The sequence below is a fragment of the Sus scrofa genome, chromosome 9, assembly GCF_000003025.6.
Source record: "Sus scrofa isolate TJ Tabasco breed Duroc chromosome 9, Sscrofa11.1, whole genome shotgun sequence".
Taxonomy (NCBI): domain Eukaryota; kingdom Metazoa; phylum Chordata; class Mammalia; order Artiodactyla; family Suidae; genus Sus; species Sus scrofa.
Genome location: NC_010451.4, coordinates 35,166,982 through 35,188,065, shown reverse-complemented (window position 1 = coordinate 35,188,065; position 21,084 = coordinate 35,166,982). Strand labels below are relative to the sequence as shown.

General features: G+C 37.8%; 1 protein-coding gene across 1 annotated transcript; it reads left to right on the top strand.

Moving 5' to 3' along the window:
* On the top strand, positions 2,275–20,499 carry LOC100522887 (caspase-13). Its single transcript, XM_003129812.6, is given in 10 exon segments — positions 2,275–2,620; positions 5,754–6,008; positions 10,235–10,344; positions 11,141–11,314; positions 12,763–12,997; positions 14,082–14,225; positions 15,619–15,681; positions 15,684–15,727; positions 17,478–17,581; positions 19,257–20,499. Coding segments are annotated over 9 exon segments (1,131 nt in total). The 5' UTR covers positions 2,275–2,613; the 3' UTR covers positions 17,577–17,581; positions 19,257–20,499.

The window sequence follows — 21,084 nt, the reverse complement described above, 5'->3', positions numbered from 1 at the left end:
AATAAGTAAGTTGTATCAGTGTCCATGGACAGATGTGTGTAGTGAGGGTGGGGCGAAGCTGGGATAAAACTGCAGAACTACATCCTTGTCAAGGTCTCAAGGTCTAGTATAATCAATGGGAGATAATGAAAGGATGCCTTGATGCTGTTCAGTGCAGACCACACCACATTTCTCTCAAAGTTCTGCCGACTTAGGGAGCCATTCACAAGGTTAGCTGATAAAGATCGAGAGGTGGCCATAAGATGATGAAAGCTCAGTTTTAGATGTTCCTTCCTTTACCTCAGCAGGGCAAATTTAGAAATAATATGAGCTCTTCCCTCTCATGAGTGTGTGTAACCTCTTGATAGAGTGATTTTATAACTTGCATTTCTTTTAGAGGAACTCTTTTTTTATGTTTGTTTTATTTCCTTTTCCTATAGGAAGCCAGGAGTTCTGTCACTCTGTACCTGTTTTGGAATCACGTTAGCAGAAAACAGACATTTGTTTAAACATTCCAATAAATCTGAAATAAAAATGGAAAGCTGTCTTTTTTTTTCCCACCATTCTGAGAAGGAAGGGGGTGGAACTTGGAGCAAGTAATGGATTTGGAGTATTTATAAGAATTGAACTGGCTAATAGCACCATTCTTTGTTTCCAGAAACCATTTGCTCGACTTTCTGCTTTAGGGACACAGATGCAAAATACAGGAGGTACCTGACTTCAAAGTATTTGAAGCTCAATAAGAGAGATTCAGAGACAGTAATGTGATAAATAACTTGTACAAATCTGAGTTTATCACTGACAAAGCCATGATGGCAATTTACATAATTCTATCCCTTCCTTAAGGCATTCCCGGAATACAAAGCAATTTTGATTCAATTCCAGGTACCCAGTAGTTGAGTCTGATTGAGAAGAAAAGAGTCAACAAACTTTTAACACTCACCAGACAGTATAGGACAGCTGTGAACTGAAGTTTGGAACTTGCCATCAGCCTCTACATGGATTAAATCATAAGCTACTGCAGCTGCCGTCCCGCAGTACCCCCTGAGCAGAGCTCAGGGTAAAAATTAGGAGCGAAGCATTCTGTGGTTTGGGAAAACTGGAAGAATAGGTCTTAAGATAGTCACATATTTTTAGAAGATTATATGTGCACAATTCTTGCATCTCCTCATATCTAGAAAAACACTAAGATCTTTCATGGTGATTGATGTCTGCTCCTCGTGACTAGTAGTAACCTTCAGGAGACCAGCAACAAACTTTTGTAAAATGTATGCATGGCTGCATGCACCTCCCCTCACTTTAATCATATCCTGTTAACCCTCCTTTCCTCTGTGGGTGGTATTCAGAGCCACCCTGGCTATAGTTAGGATAAAACAAAGAATGTCTCAGTCATCTGTGAATGCAGTCACCTCCAAGGTGAGAGTTGGTGAGTCCCCCAGGCTGTGAAAACTGGCCCTGATAGCAGAGGTGCAAATCAAAGGAGTGATTTTGGTGAGCCCAGGCCTCTTATGTTCTAGCTCCCTGCTCTTTGTTGCAAAAATTCCTATATATCCTTGCTCCTCAGCTCCTCTCTCGCTTCCGGAGCAGTTTCTCAGGGGTACCTGAGATGCTGTCTCCTGGGCTGAAGTCCTAATTTTGCCCCAAATAAAACTTAACTGTCAACTTTCAGGTTGTACTTTTTTTTTTTTTAAGTCAACACAGCATATGAATAAATCCTACGGTGAGTTGTATGCAAAATGATGTCCCTGTGTGGTGCACTGATAATGAGTTTGGGGTGAATGTTCACTTAACAAAGTTAAGCTTGGAGAGGGCTGAAAGAACTACTCTTTCACTTCTAAATACGAGTCCTTTCTAATCCTAACTCGGTAAAATTGAAGGTGAATTTCTGACCCTTTGAAGACCTTCAAAGTTGAGCATGTCAACAGTCTTATTTTTTTTTTTTTTCCTTTCACTAACTGTTCTTCTGGATATCTCTTTTTGTAGTATCACAAAAGCATTTTACTACAGCCTGAGACTGCTACTATGGTCAGTCCAGAATACAACCAAAGGAAGGTAATAGTCACTCTCCGTGAAAATTAAACGTAAGGGAAGCTTAGGCAGTTAAAGAAAAGCATGAAAGGAGTGGAGACAGGGTTTAAACCTTATTTCCAATAGAAGTTTAAGAGGATAGGGAGATGGGGAGGGGATGCTACCACCGCGATCAGCACAGTTAAAACAAAACGGAAGTTATTTGGGTAATCCTTATCCGGAAGTAAAGAGGACGTGTTAGTTTTAACTCCTTCATGAAATCACTTTTAGATGAGCAGAGGAATACTGAGAGATCAGAAGGAGAAGAACAGAGAGAGAGAGGGAAGTGTGAGGCAATGAGGAAAGAAAAAGAAAAGGGAGAAAACACTCCACCGATCCAAAGTAGGTTAGGCTATGTTTTTTTTTTGGTCAATTTTTTTCTTCCTAGAGGAAGAAATCCACTTGCTGACTACAGGGGACTTCCCGGCAGGGAACCCAGAAGTTCTGAGCAGCAGTTTCCCAATCTATGATTAGAAGTCCCCGCCTCCCGAACTAAGGAAATTAGTAGTTTCATTTTCAAGCCTGTGCTCTCCTCAAGGCAGCAGGAAGGGACTGAGGCTGTTACCTATGGCTGGTGAGTAGGGGTCCTTTTCTAGCGAGGGGTCAGGAACTTGGGTCTTAGAAAACACTTTATTTATTGCTCTATGACAGGCTGAAATAACAAAATGAAAGTGAGCCAATCCTATGCAAGCTAAATTGTTCTCCTCATTAGCTCTGTGTAACTTGAACTGGGGGATACTGGCTTAGAGATGAAGGAGAGTATGGTCTCCATATATCTCAGAGCCAGGAAGAAGTTAATTCCTTCTCTATAGCTTCTGATAATCCAGGTAAGGCGTGGGGTTAAACAGAGTTAAAAGACGGAGTAAGTTATTTATATGTTGAATAACTCTGAAACTGCTAAATACACTCTGAAATCTTCTTGACTCCCTTTTGATTCCACAAACGTGGTTCCCATAAGCCGGCTTCTGAATTCCCACCCCCATTGCCATCTCCTGTATTGAATTATTCTCTTGGTCTTTATAAAGTGACTCCACTGTCTCCCCATTTCTAGCCCTGCTGCTAACAGCTCCATAGCAATATTTCTTGGATTGCTATCACACTTTTTTAACTGGCCTCCCTCTCTCCAGGACTTAATCTCCAACCCACCCTTCCCATTGCTTTCTGGTCACATATCTCATATGCAGAAGCTGAAAAGCATAAGCGATGGAGTCCTTAGCTATTTCTGCAGCTGGTATTCAAGCACATTATATTCCTTTTTTGGTTTCATTTTCCTCATTTGAAAAGGAAAAGTTCAACTAGATCAGTGCTTTCTAAATCTTACAACAAATCTTAATATTCTGTAGTCATTAAAAAAATAGATTTCCCTTTTCTTAACCCTGAATTATTCAAACATAAATAGACTTAAGATTTTATTATCTTTTTTTTAGGGCTGCACCTCCAGCATATGGAGGTCCCCAGCTAAGGGTCCAATTGGAGCTACAGCTGCCAGCCTATGCCACAGCCACAGCAACACTGGATCCTTAACCCACTAATGAAGCCAGGGATTGAACCCGCAACCTCATGGTTCCCAGTCAGATTCATTTCTGTTGCGCCACGATGGGAACTCCAGGATTTTATAATCTTTTAAGATCTATAGACAATTCTTACATAGCTAGCCTAGATTTGTATGCAGATTAGCCTTGTTAGGAAAGATGATCTGTTAGTTATCTTTCAGTTTTTACATTCTAGGTGTCTACTAATGTGATTTTCTTACTCCAAAACATAAAATGGCTCCCTATTGCCTTTTTAAAAAATGACCAAACTTGTTAGGTTTTCCTACTTTCAAAATATATTTATTCACTTTTCCATTAATCCCTCTAAAGCAAGATTTCAAGTTCATTTAAAAAATTACTTTATTCATCCCACTCATACTCCTTGCTAATGACTGTTTTCTTATCCTCTTCATGATACTAATACAGCATTTGGTTTTAGAGTAGTATATTAAATACTACTGCCCATGTCTTTACCCAGATTATTGAATTGGAACCAGGATGTCATTAGATAAGAGATATAGATATGAGAAACTGAAAGAAGCAATAGACAAAAACAAGTAAAGGGATTCAATAAACCTAAACTAACAGGTCTGGTTGCCATTGTTACCTAATTAACAACTCTAAGTGTTTCTCTGGGAATAAATACCTCTGGCACTCTGTCTGGTCTTAAGCATCTGGGAGAATTTTCTAAAGGAAGTGTCATGTCATCTGAGACCTGAAGAAAAACAATGAGCAGTTGGGGAACAGAAACTGCTGTTGTGTGGGAAACTATACATAGGGATTCCAAAGTAAAGGGTTTCTAGAGCCTTAAAGAAGGCAAAGTGTTTAAATGTAATGATCAAGGCAGGTGTAGCAGCAGAGGATGAGGCTGAATGAGAAGGCCTAGATTAGATTAAGCCGAGACATTTCATGGTTAAATCTAGAGTTTTAGAATACTGATTTTTGCTTCATTATGAAGAATAAACTAGAAAGGGACAAGGGTAGATTTATTAGAGTCATAGAGTGATTAAGAAAGGAAGGATGGGGAGTTCCCTGGCAGTCTGGAGAGGAAAGGATCTGGTGGTGTTGCTGCTGTGGCACGGGTTTGATCCCTCATTCTGGAATGTCCCATGCCTCATGTGAGCCTTTTGTGACCTCACCTGCAGAAATTTACCCCAGCTTTCAGAGTCCCTAAATCACTATTCTCTTATGTAACTTCTCATTACGTATCATGTCAAGTAAATCGGTGATTTAAGAATGAGGACTCTGGATTCTGAACCCCTGAATTTGGATAATTTCCTGCCCTCTTACTAAAAACTATATTCTTCACACAACTTGGGTCAAATACTTAACTAACTTCTCTGTGTCTGTTTCCTTTGCTATGTACTAGAAATATTAATATATCTGTTACATAGAGTTTTTATGAACTTTAAGTGAGAAGATACATATGAAGGAAATGAGACCATTGGACTCAATGAATATCAACTATTATTACTGAAGCTGTGCTATGATTACTGTATAGAATAAGACAGAATTTAAATCCTACTTTGTATGATCTAGGCATTTTATTTAAATGATTTGTAAAATAGGGAAAATATTAAATTTCTCAAAGAATTATTACAAGGGCCCAGCAGATTAATATTTGTAAAGTATTTAGTACAAAGACTTGTAATAATAATAATAATATTTACATTGCTTTATATATATTTTTTAATCATAAATGCATAAGAGATAGTAGCTGTTATTAAATGTACTTAGATAATTTTTTATTCACACTTTGTAATGTCTGTGTTTCTTTCTCACAATGGTTGCCCAATAAACATTTATTGAAAGAATACTGCAAGATAACATGAACAATGAGGCTGGTGCTTCTGGGCCAAAGTTCTTGTTTAGTGTCTTGACACTTTTTTTAAAATATGTCATTTTTGTACCAAGACTATTTTTATGTCTAGTTGAACTGTATACCATCTTTATAGCTTTAGTTAAGAATTGATGAGCTATCCTACCTTCATAATTGATTTGACTTCTTTATTCCCCTACAAAAATTAAAATTATCTCAGATGGTAATAAATTAATCTGCCATATTAATGGTGTCACATTAATCCACCATATTGAAAAATCAGTCATTAGATGATTTTCAATTCTGAATTTTTATTGAGATAAGACCAAGTCAAAGAAGCTTTGTATTTCTAACAGAAGTCAAACAAAAAAAAAACCCACTGAAGATTTTGGAATCTATGGGAAAAGAACTCATTACTGGAGTTTTGGATGATTTGGTGGAAAAAGATGTTCTGAAACTGGAAGAAGAGGAGAAGAAAAATATTTATGATGCCAAACTTCAAGACAAGGCCCGGATCTTGATGGACTCTGTGCTACAGAAACGCCATGAGGCAAGTCAAGTCTTTGTTAAAACCTTCCTTAACATGGACAAAAATTCCACCAGCATACAAGGTAAGACTGGAATCCATTACAAGGGATATCTTAAATTTTTCAGAATCTGTCTGGTCCCAAGGCCACTCTACTGTCCTCTATAGTCCCCTCATCCTTCTATTACTAAAGTGTAATTTTCACTAAACCTATCATTGTCCTTTTAGAGGTCACCTTGCCATTTGTGGGAGGGGATCCAGTTTCCAATTAGCTACATTTCAATACCTCACAGAGATAACTAATTGCAGAAACACAGGTTTCTGTCACTATGGACTCTGCAACTTTATTCAAATTTCTTAACCTACTTAGGCATCAGTATGAGCATCTGTAAAACGGGGGCAATTTTAGTAACCTTGTCACAGGTTTTGTAAGGCTAGGAACATAGTGGCAGGAATAGGTTAACAATTCTATTTTCGCTCTCATCCAGAACTCTCCTCTGATCTCCAGGGACATTTAGCTCTAACTGCATATTCAACTGAATGTTCCACTGGCTTCACAAAACTAAGATACATAAAATGCAACACTCCAATCTATTCTACTTCTACCCCCTTTCTATCTCACTAGACAGGACTACAATCCACTGAGTTTCTTAATCCAGAGCACATCTGTTTTTTTCACCAATGGATAATAGCTGTGAGTAGAATGCCAGAGACATAGCAGGCACATGATAAATATAGGATGACTAGACAAATGAAGAACACGGATGTAATACATGTTAGTTATAATTATTATTAGGTTTATAATATTTAATATTTAGACCTTTCTAGTGCTTACTCATTTCACTGAGTTACAAAATATGATCAGGAGAATACCTATAACATGTCCAATATATTAAAATATTTCAAAACTTTTCACTTAGATTGAATTATAAATATTACTAGAGTCTAAATATCCTCAGGCCCAAGTTCACCTTGAGTGATGAACTCATTTGGTATAGAGTTTAATCTGAAATCCCAGCCCTGAATGTTAGAGTTGATCTATAATCATAAGCAAAATTCAGCATAAAGTTTAAGACTCACTATAGCAAATAAGCTTTTTCAATAAGCCCTTCTCTGGGGAGAAGGGATGCTCTCACCAGCAGCAAACACATGCTGGTGTGATAGATGTCAAAGATGGTGAGCTAGGCTCTGCTCTCATTAATATTTCAGTCAATCCTTGTGCAAGGTTATTACTTTTTCTTAAATATGTGATAGAACAATCACAATTTGAATTTAAACACATATTCAGAGAAAAGATTGTGGTTGCCAAGGGGCATAGGGGGTGGGGGAAGGATGGATTGGGGGTTTAGGATTAGTAGATGCAAACTATTAAATACAGAATGGATAAACAACAAGGTCCTACTGTGTGGCACAGTGAACTATATTCAATATCCTGTGATAAACCATAATGAACACCAAGTATAAAAATAAAATGAAAACAAAATCAGAGATAATTTAGCAAATGAGAATCAGAATTAAAATAATGATAACTTTAAAATGATTTTAGCAATCCCAGGAATCATACTGAACTTTAAACTGAAATAACATATCCCATCAGCAGAGTCTGTGGCAGGCAGAAGGCAGATATAGACCTTTTCATGAAGTACCCAATAGCCCCTGGGCTCTATCTGTCCCTGGGACCTCCGAAGGAATCCCAGGACGCCTGGAGTACAGTGGCCATGAAGCTGGGTGGGCTGAGTTATTAGATTATGTAAAAGCCCTGCCTACTCCTTTCAGGTATGGAAATAATTCTGAGGATTCCTAGTGTTGTATCGCAGAAGTGGGGTGGGGGTTAAGAAGAATCCAAGCTATTTGTTTGTTTATTGTTTTTTATATTTTTGCCTTTTTGGGCCACAGCCATGACATACTGGAGGTTCCCAGGCTAGGGGACAAATCTGAGCTACAGCTGCCGGCCTACGCCACAGCCACAGCAACGTGGGATCCTTAACCCACTGAGCGAGGCCAGGTATTGAACCTGCAACCTCATGGTTCCTTGTCAGATTTGTTTCTTCTGTGCCACAATGGGGAACTCCCTGTTTATTTATTTTTTAGCGGTATACGTACATATGATATGCCAAACACTGTTATTTAATCAGAGAAATTATTACTCAAATTCTTACTGTCCAAGGGAGGTGGCCTTTTATAATCCAGTATAAATATCTTTATTTCTGATTCAGTTTAAGGAGTTTCCTGGGCATTTCATTAGGTAACAGATAAAATTCGGATATTAAAATTTTAATTTAAACGAATTCTCATTTCTTTTTGCTGTGGCACATGCTCATGGGAACTCCTTTTAGACAGCAGACTGCACTATAATATGTATTATGTTTTAACACAAATGATTCATTTTCATGCTAATTTAACTACTAGATATGGTAGAAATTCTGTCTAATTTCTGTTTTATCTGTAAATACTCTATATATAGACACATAATGTCATTAAACCCATAAATGACCTGGAAACAGGAGACCTTTGGTGACAGAATATACCCTCTGACCTGGGACAGTCCCAAGACCCTAGACATCTTCCCATTGGCAAAATCTCCTAGAGTAGGAAGGGAGAGTATGTGTCATTGTTTATTCTTCAAAAATAAATATTCAGACAGTTTGGTCCTCTTAAAGATGTACAATTTACTTCATCTCCAGAGCTTAGATTTTCAGCATACTTTTTAGAAAGACACTTATCCAAAAGTATTTTTTAAAAACTATTGAGTGAAATAGAAAAAGTCATAAAATTTAAGCACTGAAAAAATTTATGGACGATAACATTGCTTTTCTAATTTAAATAAAATAAAATCAGAGAATGTCTTGGTTGGCTCGTATAATTGAACATAAAGGCTTATTCCTTTCATGATGAAAAAGTTGTTCTATCAGGTCTTGATAAACTGTTCTGATTTTTGCTTATGAAGCATCTCTCCCTTCCCTCTCCAAGGGAGGGTTCTGGATTTTTCCCAGTCTCTTGCACAAGCTCAGTCAAATGAGGCCAAACAGTTTCAGAAAATATTGCATTTCTTGGAGTTTCCATTGTGGTTCAGCATATTACGAACCCAGCTATTACCCATGAGGATGTGTGTTTGATCCCTGGCTTTGCTTAGTGGGTTGAGGATGCAGTGTTGCTGTGAGCTGTGGTGTAGGTCACAGATGTGGCTCAGATCCTGAGTTGCTGTTGCTGTGGTGTAGACTGGCAGCTGCAGCTCCAATTCGACCCCCTAGCCTGAGAAAGTGAGGCCCTAAAAAGCAAAGAAAAAAAAAAAAAAAAAAGGAAATCCCATTTCTCAAGGGAGGATGAGTCAGAAATAAACTTTTCCAACAGGGAGAAATTATTTCCTCACATTTTAAAACATGGGTTGAAAATTTGGTTTTGGTTGTTTAGCGCTTTGGAGGCAAAGATGCCCAGAGTTATGCAGACTCTCCAGCAAAAATATGGTCTCTTCAACACTGGACACAATACTATGGTTAATAGATAGATTTTTCCTTTAAATAGCTGACTTCACGACTTGGTGAGGAACCACTGAAGTCTATCTCCTCTGAAAAGATTAAGAATTCATGCTGAGATTGCTGAAAAAGTAATATTTGAATGGTACAGGATTCAAAATTCTATTAAGTATTTGAGTGTGTATGTGTCTCTGTGTGTTGTGTGAATTAGGAGTGGACTTGGGATGCTACACTACTCAATATGATAGCTACTGGGCACGCATGGCTTTTAAGTGCATGAATTATAGCTATTCACACAATTTAAAATGATAAATTATGTTAAACAAAATGTACTATTATATTAATTGATTCTATTTTTATTTAATGCGGACATTAGAAAATTTAAAATTATACATGTGACCCGATTATGTTTCTAATGAATAGCACTCTGATAATTATTTACTCAATATATGCCTGCTCAGAAACAACAGAAAGTCCACACAGATGAGTGATACCTTAGAGGAAAACTATCGGAAAAATCAAATTATTTTTTCTGAGTAAGGAAAGGCTAAATTTGACCTCAAGTCATCAAGGTGTTTTCTTCATAATAATCAGAATCTACTGTTTCCTTTTTTTTTTTTTTTTTTTTTTTTTTTTGTGGATCTGCTTTCACTACCAAGGATTTCTCCCTTCTTTCTCACTCATCTATCTCCTTATACTTCAGGTTAGAAATAACTGTAGCCCTTACATGCTAAAAATCCTTTTCCCCAGAATTTCCCTTCTCTGTCAATTTTGTTTAGGGGGTAAATGGGTTACAGAAGCAGATATCACAACTTATATTATGTGATGTATCCTGCAGCTCCCGAGAAAATCATGGCTGGACCAGATGAGTCAGAAGAATCTACTGATACCCTCAAGCTTTGCCCTCATGAAGAATTCCTGAAACTGTGTAAAGAAAGGACTGGAGAGGTGCTGTGCTCTGTACATGAAATGGAGAGAGAAATAATTGCTTGCACTAATTATATAATTTCTTAAAGCACTAGTTAGTGGCAGGGTGCTTTAGACTAGTTAGCACTGGTTAGAGACAGTGGTAATCTTTTTCACAGATGCTTTGAGCAGGAGGAAATCACATGGCCTCACACAGATTCCAATTTGCTTTCAACTCTGTGATGATAAGGTTGATAAGTCACTTTTTTTGTCGTTTGTTGTCATATATATTTGGGATTTATTAGAATGTTAGCTGTAGTCATAGAATCACAATATAGGGTAACATGGCTGAGTAGTAATTGTTTGTATTCTATATATATGCCTGCAAAGCATTATAAGTTGATGTGTTAAAGAGAGTACCAAGACAATGTTACCCAAGACAAAGCATCTTTGGTATATTTATTTTTTTGCTGAGCCAATTGCAGATGTCTCCTGGCTTTTGCAAAATTCCATCTGAACCTTGAATGTTAAGAAAGATTTGACTAAGTGGAGAAAAAAGAGGAGAAGGAGAGGGTGGGAATTATTCTCGTCTCCTCAAGATTCTTGGTAACCATTACCGTGATCTGGATGCTTTCTGGGCTCTTGAAAAATAATTCGCTTCCAATTTGCCCTTCCTTCTGTCGTCAACTCAATTACTGAGAGAGAGGAAACTGGTATCTTCTGGTACAAGATAGAAGAGAGGACAAATCTGCGGGCACTTAAAAGCAGCAGTGCTTGGTGTATAGGATTTAAGAGAGATTTAGGTAAATCAAACTCCCTGCATATCCATTTTCTGCAGATCTATCCAATAAAAAATAAAAATGACCGCACTCGTCTGGCTCTCATCATATGCAATACAAAGTTTGATCATCTTCCTCTCAGGAATGGGGCTGACCTCGACATTAAGGGAATGAGGGGGCTGCTTGAGGGCCTTGGCTACAGTGTGGATGTGGAAGAGAAACTCACGGCCAAGGTAAGAGTCTCTCACCCACTCTGAACACATACATAATCACCTATCTTCTACTAACAAGTGAGCTTTATAATTTTTTTTTTTGTCTTTTTGTCTTTTTAGGGCTGCACCCATGGCATACAGAGGTTCCCAGGCTAGGGGTCTAATCCGAGCTATAGCTGCCAGCCTATGCCACAGCCACAGCAATGCCAGATCTGAGCCATGTCTGTGACCTACATCACAGCTCACAGCAACGCTGGATCCTTAACCCACTGAGTGAGTCCAGGGATCGAACCTGCAATCTCATGGTTCCTAGTCAGATGTATTTCCACTGCGCCACGATGGGAACTCCTGAGCTTTATAATGTTAAGCTATTAACAACCATAGGCCTCATTTATGTGTGTGTGTGCATGTGTGTGCATGTGTGTGTGTCTGAGTTTGTGAATCAGGGTTATAAAAGTAATAAGATAGGTGAAATATATGCCTCTTTAGGCCTCCAAATGTCCTCAATTCCATAAAACTGGACAAAAACTGATTGGCATGTGTATTCACACAATTCTTAGTTCTAAAGTGGGATGATTGAGATTCAGTCCCAATATTCCTAAGAAAATTCTAGAATAATGGGTGTTAAGAGGCATGTACTCACCATATTAAATTGAATCCTGACTTTGTCTTAGGGGTTATTCTTGGATTGGAGATGGGTCTGTAAATGAGACGGGAGGTTCCCAGCTCAGACTGATCTAGGTTGGCTTGGTGAGAGGTGATCAAACTATAAGCAAAACAGAAAATTTCAGGTTTGCTGTGTCTGTGTGTCTCTAAGATTAAAAAGAAAGTGAAAAGTAAATGAAAAGGAGAAGGGACCTTGTTGAGTAGGGAGTAATAATGCTTGATGGGGTGGCCAAGGAGAACACTTTTGAGGAGATAATATAGGAGCTGTCACATGACTGTTAGAGACAAAATAGCTCTGGAAAGATGTGAATGAAATCCATTCCGAGCAGAGATAATTACAAGTGAAAAGTCTGAACTGACCGTGAACTTGGCACATGAAATGTATAGAAAGACCAGTGTGACTAGAACCTAGAGGAGGAGGAAGAATGCAGGAGGGAGAAGTATGTGTATGTCAGAATTTGATTTTATTCCAAGTACAGTGGGAAGAGTTTTAGAAGGGAAGTGTTATAATACATTTTTATTCAAAGAAATGAGTAATGAGAGAAAAGACGGAGATGGATGAGAAAGTATATAAGTGACAATAATGTATCAAATGTGCAAAATGTATCAAGACGACAGGTAATATAACCTCAGCAGGAAGAAAATGTTGAATTTATCCCTTCATTAAAGAAAGAAAAATAAAACTATCATAGAGTAACCACTATGCGAAGAACTTTACAGATGTTTCCTATACACAATAAATAACAGGCCAGATTAATTTCAATACTTGTCCTTTTACAATAAGACTGTGTGATCTCTTTTAGGAGATGGAATCGGTGCTGTGGGGGTTTGCTGCCCGCCAAGAGCACAAGTCTTCAGACAGCACATTCTTAGTGTTCATGTCTCATGGCATCCTGGATGGGATCTGTGGGACTATGCATAGTGATAAAAAACCAGATGTGCTACATTATGACACCATCTTCAAGATATTCAACAACCGCAACTGCCTCGGTCTGAAGGACAAACCTAAGGTCATCATTGTCCAGGCCTGCAGAGGTGGTGAGTCCTGAGATGAGAAATCCAAATGAATGTCATAAAGCTGTTGGCAGAGAATTGTAATATATGTTTTGTTTCTAGGGGAAACACGCTTAAACCCCATCTAGTGCAAATAAACTAAACTGAATTATTAGGAAATTCCATCGAGGGGGCTGGTTTCATGAGACTATGTCTTGTCAGCTGAGAAATTGTTGTTCAGTTTAATCCAAGGTACGTGGAGAAGGAGATCACCAGAATCCTCAAACAAAGTTAGACAAAAATATGCCAAGCTTGGAATGAAGTCATTTTAATGACAGCTTTACTTGAAAATGTTTTACGGATATTTTGACATTCTCTGGCTTGAAAAGAATTTCAGTTGAAAGTCAGGTCCTTATGTAATAGCAGTGCCTTTTTTTCCCTCATACATTATTGAAAGGGAAATGAGTAGGGAGATGATGGAACCTGGGATGGCGGTAGCAAATATTTCTTTTCCTTCCTTTCCTTTCCTTTCCTTTCCTTTCCTTTCCTTTCCTTTCCTTTCCTTTCCTTTCCTTTCCTTTCCTTTCCTTTCCCTTCCCTTCCCTTCCCTTCCCCTCCCCTCCCCTCCCCCCCTCCTCTCCTTTTCCTTCCTTCCTTCCTTCCTTCCTTCTTCCTTCCTTCCTTCCTTCCTTCCTTCCTTCCTTCTTTCCTTCCTTCCTTTCTTCCTTCCTTTTCTGACTCTAAATTGTCTTTTTAGCTTTTTGGAGCAGTTTTTAGAGAAGAAAAGCAGAAATCATTTAGCTATAAAATGATAACTATGCTCTGAAATTGTTCAGATAAGGCTTTAGCTTCTCGGTAATTCTCAGCAAATGGGTTTTTCCAATTTTACCACACTGTCACGCTTTACTGACTGGATGCTGCCACTATTAATTGGCACATTGCTCAACAACACTAGAGAGAGGCAAAGTCTTGTGGGTTGGGCGAAGATGCACTCGCATGTGTGTGTGTGTGTGTTTGTGCATGTGTGTGTGAGACTGGTTAGAATAAACATGGTAAAAGATGAAGTGGGCAATTGCAATAGTCATCCTGAGGGAGACACAGGGTATGTCGAACGTTGATGTCTTTACAGCAAATCGTGGAGAAGTGTGGGTCAGTGACTCTCCAGCAACCTTGGCAGACAGCTCTTCAGAGTCACCTGAGGACCTGGAGGAGGATGCCGTTTACAAGACCCATGTGGAGAAGGACTTCATCGCTTTTTGCTCTTCAACACCACGTATGTGTTTTCAGTTGCAGACAAGGATTTGTGGACTTGAGGCTACCCGAGCATAATTATAGAACATCAAGATAGGCTCTGTGCAGCAATGATTTGATATACAAATTTTGAATTTTTTCAGTACATTTTATTTTTTTTCACTTTTAAGAACTGATTTTATTATATGTTGCACTTTACAGCCAAAGTTATAGTAAACAAAATAACCAAATACAAGAAAATCCCTTCACCATTATAAAACTAAAAACAAATGATTGATTTGGTTTTCTATTAAAGCCATTAAAAAAATTTTTTTTGTCTTTTTAGGGCTGCACCTGTGGCATATGGTGGTTCCCAGGCTAGGGGTCCAATCCGGAGCTGTAGTCGCCAGCTGACACCACAGCCACAGCAATGAAGGATCCGAGCCACATCTGTGACCTACACCACAGCTCACTACAATGCCAGATCCTTAACCCACTGAGCGAGGCCAGGGATCGAACCTGCATCCTCATGGATCCAAGTCTGGTCCTTAACTGCTGAGCCACAAAGGGAACTTCCCCCTTTTAGTAGAGATTTTGAATAGAGATTTTATAGATCTAGGGACTGACTGCCCTTTCTCAAAATTATCAGCTCCAAATCATTTTCTCCATATTCCTATCTAATGCTATTAAGAGTGGTGCCACAGCAAGCCCCAGAAAGAAGTGGATGCCCTTTGAAAAGAACTAGTAGGATGGTGATTATTAGACCTAATAGTAGGAGAACAGTGTTTAGTCCTTGACGTCTAGGTAACCGTCTTAAGAAGCCTTATGTCCAAGTGTTTCCAATTTGTAAATTTTTCTTAGTACTTTTACCACTCCAAGGGGGTATAATTAACATACAAAAAGCTGTACATAATGTGTATAGTTTAATAAGTTTGGAGACAAGTATATACCTGTGAAACTATTACTGCTCTCTATGCCAAAAACACATCCCACCCGTCCAAAAGTTTCCATGTTCATGTATCTTGTTTACTCTATTGGTGAGAGACAGCATGGTATATAATCTGTAAACAACCACCTGTGTGAATATGGAGAAATTCTTTAATCCTTCTGAGCTTCTGTTCCTTCCTCCGTAAAGTGAGATTAGAGTTAATTCTCAAGCCTCCTTTCAAAGCCAAGTGAAAAAAACACAAGCACATTGTAGAAAGGCAATTCCCCCTCAAACAATGCACTTCCAAGGCAAAGACCTGCAGTTTTGATGAGCTGCTTCTTTAGTTCAACTCTTTATAGAAAATGAGTTAATGAAAGGTTATAAATTCCTCCCCTAAACATGCCAAGTTAGTTCCCAAACTATGTTTAAAAAACAAAACAAAAGCAATTTTTTTTTTTAAACATGGTGAAGCTGCAGCCCAAAGCTTACCACTCTTTTATCATCATAGATAATGTGTCCTGGAGAGATGTCACAAAGGGTTCTCTCTTCATCACACAACTCATCACTTGCTTCAAAAATATGCTTGGCGCTGTCACCTAGAGGAAGTATTTAGGAAGGTAAGCTTCTCTTTCCTTTTCTAATCATTTATTTGTTTAGTAAGTCTTTACTATTTTTTGCCTTTTAAGTGACAACGATAGGCCTCAGACTTTGTCAGGCAAACAAAAGTAGAGTGGTACCCAATTTCTATAATCCAGAGGTTTAAAATCTGATTTAGAGAAAGACCATGTCCACTGGGGAGGTACAGGTTCAATCCCCATCCCAGTGCAGTGGGTTAAAAGGATTTAGCATTGCTGCAACTTTCATGTAGGTCACAGCTGCAGGTTGGATTCAGTCCCTGGTCCAAGAACTTCCATATGCCATAGTTGTGACCATAAAAATTAAACCAAAAAAAAAAAGAAAAAGACTATGTCAATGGCCAGCAGAAGATCAAAATAGTACAAAATATTATAACATATGAGCCTGCATGTTTTAGGTTATAAGATCTTAAACTTCAAAGAATGTAAATATTTTGCATTAATTTTCATTGCTTCATTTATTAAATAAATATATATTGGGAGGTCTACTTTGTAAAGGGATATATTCTTATTATATAGGAATAAATGAGATATACATGACTTAAAGCTACCTAGGATTTACATTCTTGTGAGAGAGATGGATACTGAATAAGTAGTCCAACAACAACAACAACAAATGTATTATACAGGTTGTGATATGATCTATGAAGAGAAATCCTAGGACACATGAAAGAGAATAGAAGATAAATAATTATTTGAATGGAGTAGCCCAGGGGGAAGATTTGATACTCATTCCTCAACTCAGGACCTTCCTTATTTCTCCCTTCCTTCCTAATTTACTTTCTACCATAGCTCTTATTATCACCCAGTCAAGAGATATTTTATTTGTTTATATTTTACCTGTATTTACTCAGATGAAGGCAAGCTCATGAAAGTTTTTGAAGAGATTTGTTCAATACCACAATATGCTGATACATAGGAATTAATATTCATTGAATAAATATATGCATGAATTACTGAATTGATGTCTCCCTTTTTCGTTAGGGAGAAAGGGATTGGTATTAATAACATGAGCAAGAGTGGTTGTTTTTAAACTAAAACCAAGGAAAATAGTAGCACTCCTGTGGGAAAAGAGGGATATACCTTCAGTGAGTTGAGAAGATTGTATCATAACATGAATCAGAGTATTTGTGAATAGGAACTTAGAAAGTTAAGTCCTATTGGATGAATAGGATTTAAATATTGTACTTTCAAGGGAATTCCTCAGAAATTATTAGAAATAGTAGACCTAGGGTAAGTACAATCTCATTGATCAGTCTATGTAAAAAGACTTCAGAGGTCAGTGTGGTGATAGGTATGTGAATGATGTCCATCATTCAGGCCTTAAGGACAGAATTCTGAGATTTGAGCCTTATTGAATTGAGAAGTTATCTTCATTGGAGTTTAAAGACAGAGGATCTTTGAGATCCAATTCTCATGAACAGACACCAGGTGGTAATTGATCATCAGATCTGTAGATCAGTAGATCAGAAATGGAAAGCAGACAAAATGCAGATTGAAAAGACTTCAATTAGGCACAAGGTATTTATTTTGAGATGAAGAATATATCCTGACCTTGGGTATCACTTCTAAGTGGTAGGGCAGCAGTGACAGGGAGTTAGAATATCCAAAGTCTTTGTTCCATCAATCCCAGGAGTACCCTTCCGTCCAAGAATTTTCTGGCTCAGTGTGCAAAATGTATTTTGAGAGTGCATAAGAAGTATGTATCATCTAGGCCTCTTTTTGTTTTCAGGTACAACAATCATTTGAAACACCAAGCGTTAAAGCCCAGATGCCCACCATTGAACGACTCTCCATGACAAGATATTTCTACCTCTTTCCTGGCAATTGAGAAAAGTAAGTATCAAGAGTTGCGGTTTTCAGGCAAAATAAGTGGGAGAGTAGTATTAGTGAGCTGAGGTTCAGTGACCAATGACAGCCCATTGCTTTGGTAGTCAAATAGATGTTTCTGGTCAATGCAGTTTTGTGATTAGTTGCTATTTTTTACTCTATATGCATCTGGATCCTCCTTCCATCTCTACCATTATCAGTTAATAAATCCATCAATCAAGAAGGTAAGCTTAATGAGGATAGGAAGTAATAAACAGTGACGGACATAGGGTCACAATTATTAAAATAGAAATGTACTCATGCTTACTTTATTACTTATATTCGTCTCTTACACACACACGTACACACAGCACATGTGCGTGCACACACACATACCATGAGTTATCCAATATTGCTTCAGATACAAAAACAAACAAACAGAAAACAGAGGAGGTGACCGTGGAGAAAGCAGGACTATTGTCCTTGGAGTGCAGGTATCACATTACTGATATTGAGCTACCATTACCATACAGTATAAAATATATCCTGGAGACTCTGGTGCTCTGACTATTTTCACAGTGTAGATCATAGAACATTCAGTTCAAAGATTTTTAACTACTGCTCAGAAACCTCGTCAATCACCTATGTTACAATTAAAACAAATTTTTGCTCAAAATATTTTAGAAGGGCTGTGCTGAATTTAGATCCAACAATTATTTTACTCACTCATAATAGCTTTTTGTCACACTATATCATAAACTTATTAGTCTCTCTCAGAAACATAAAGTAAACTTTATCTCAATGCTTAAAATATTTGCCTTCCATCTCCCACTCCTGGTTTCTGATACTCTGGTTATACAAATGTGTAGATAATTTAGCAACACAGCTTTTTGTGCTTACTTAGTCCAGTAGAACCACATTTGGGGATTAAATTATTTATTTGACTAATATTTATTAAGCACTTACTGTGTTCCAGGTTCTGTTCTAGATGCTTGAAATATACCAATGGACAAAATAAATGGATCTTTGTGCTCAAAGCTCATACTCTAGTGAATGGAGACATACTATAAATACACAAAAAAGTAAAAATATGTCAGAGAGTGGTAAGACCTAAGAAGAAAAATTTAAAAAGTCTAAAGAGACACAAGAAGATGGATGCCATAGTGCTATAAATAGGTTATTTAGGAAAGGCTGCTTGGAAGTGATGAAATTATTTGAAATCAAAACAAAGACTGGATAGAGGAGGGGAGTGAACCTTGTGGTTCTGTGTGGAAATGTATCCCAGCATGGGGGAACAGGAAGTACAAATGCCCTGAGGCAGGAATATTTTTTAAGAAGTATAAAGAACTGCAAGAAGGCAGCCCACAGAGAAGAGTGAGAGTAAGATAAACGACAGAGTCAGATTCAGAAAAATAATAAGAAGCTTGATCACAGGGGCCTTGGTGATCACATGGTAAGTATCCTGAGTGAGATAGGAAATTCTTCAAGTACTTTTAAACAGAGAAATGACATAATCTAACAGATTTTGCAAAGATCACGCTGAGTACTTTTTGGTGAATAGACTACAGAGGTCACAGATAGAAGCCAAGGGAAATGGCAAAATTGTACGGAAGAGGATCAAAGAAGAATCACAGTAAAGGATGGATTAAAGAATCCATGGATTACTACCTTGACCTTGTGTCTTTTTTTTTCTCTTCCTCAGAAAATCACAGACAGTCTAGCCCTTTACCAACTTTGAGAAGCACCATTACCAGCACAGCACATATGTTTAACATTTTGTCTTTCAGTGTAAATGAAAAACAACGTTTTTTGTGTGTGTGTCTTCTAATAGAGAAGAGAATTTCAATTAAAATGGTGGATAATGGAAATGAAATGGAAGAAGTGAGCTGGATTTTTCTGATTATGACATAATATCTGCACTTTACTGAGTGAAGGGAACTGGCCGTGGCTTGCTCTCAGCAACAAGGTGGAAGGAGATGGTGCCCATCTAGAGACAAGAATTATAAACCGATCAGCTCCTCCTTGTGCACTCATCTAACCTGGGGTCTAGAATTTCCAAAAGAAGTTTTCTAATTTATTATTTAGCCAACATCATAGCTGGAGCTCTTTTTTTTCTTCACTAAGTTATTATGCTTTTAGCAAATTATACTATGTATCTATCTTTCTTCCTACCTATAAGATAATTCACTTTCTTGTTGCTTATTTTCTTTCCAGATTTATGCATATTTCCAAGCTTCAGGAGAATTTTTTACTTAGCAAACACTGGGTCATTGTCCAAAATAAATTGGGCTTCTGATTCAAGATGGTGTAACCTGAATGTATCTGTATAGAAAGAAAAGTATTATTAATAAAGAATAGCCAAAATGGCAGTGTCAACAGTGGGAGACAGGATGTTAAAATTTCTGGAAAGGTGAAATTTCTAGAGGAATTTTGGCAACATGGCTTCTGAGTTACTAAGTAATGAAATGTACCACTTCTGCTACATACACAGAATGCTGAATAAATATTTTAGTACGTGCTAAACTGCATTAAACATAAAATGATTCTCTATGTGTCAAATATAACCATAATAGTTAATATTTATTACTGTGTGTCAGGATTATTTCAAGAATTTTTATTACTCTAAGGGACTTTGAATAAATAAGTAGCTACTTTAACCTTCACAACAGCCCTGCAATGTAATCACTATCAATATCCCCATCTTACAGATAATGAAACTAAAGAAAATAGAGCTTAAGTGATGTGCCCAAAGTCCCACAGTTAGTAGGTGGTTGCACTGGCATTTGAATGCAGTCTGACTTGCTCTGCAATCTGAGATGTTAACCACTGTACTGCATTGCCTCCCCAAGGCAAGGAGAGAATGAAATTGTATGCGTTTTAAATTGTAAGGGTTGGGATTTCCATTGTGGCTCAGTGGAAATAAATCTGACTGGCATTCATGAGGACACAGTTTCGGTCCCTTGCCTTATTAGTGGTTGAGGATCCGGCATTTCTGTGAGCTGTGATATGGGTTGCAGACGTGGCTCAGGTCTGGTGTTGCTGTGGCTGTGGTGTAGGCCTGCAGCTACAGCTCCGATTCGACCCCTGGCCTGGGAACCTCCATATGCCTCGGGTGCAGCCCTAAAAAGACAATACAAATAAATAAATAATAAATAAATTATAAGGGTTAACTGAAGTTTGAATTGTAAGGGCTAACTAACACTACAAAGATCATGATGTTTACATTTCTGGACTTCCCTTGCCCATGTGGAAACGTGAGACATACCACAAAACCCCAAAATACATATAGACACCTCATTCTTGAACTATGCATGATAATATCATAAATCCCATAATATAAAGACTATCACATATTTCCACGTAGTTGGAAATTAAGGCACGCACACAGGTAGTGTATACATATGTAAACATAACTTATATACATACACATATATAAAAACAAGAAAGGAAAACCTATGAACTAAGCATTCAACTTGAGAAATCCAAAAGATAGTAAGCCACAGTAAAATAGAAGAAAGCAAATGATAAAG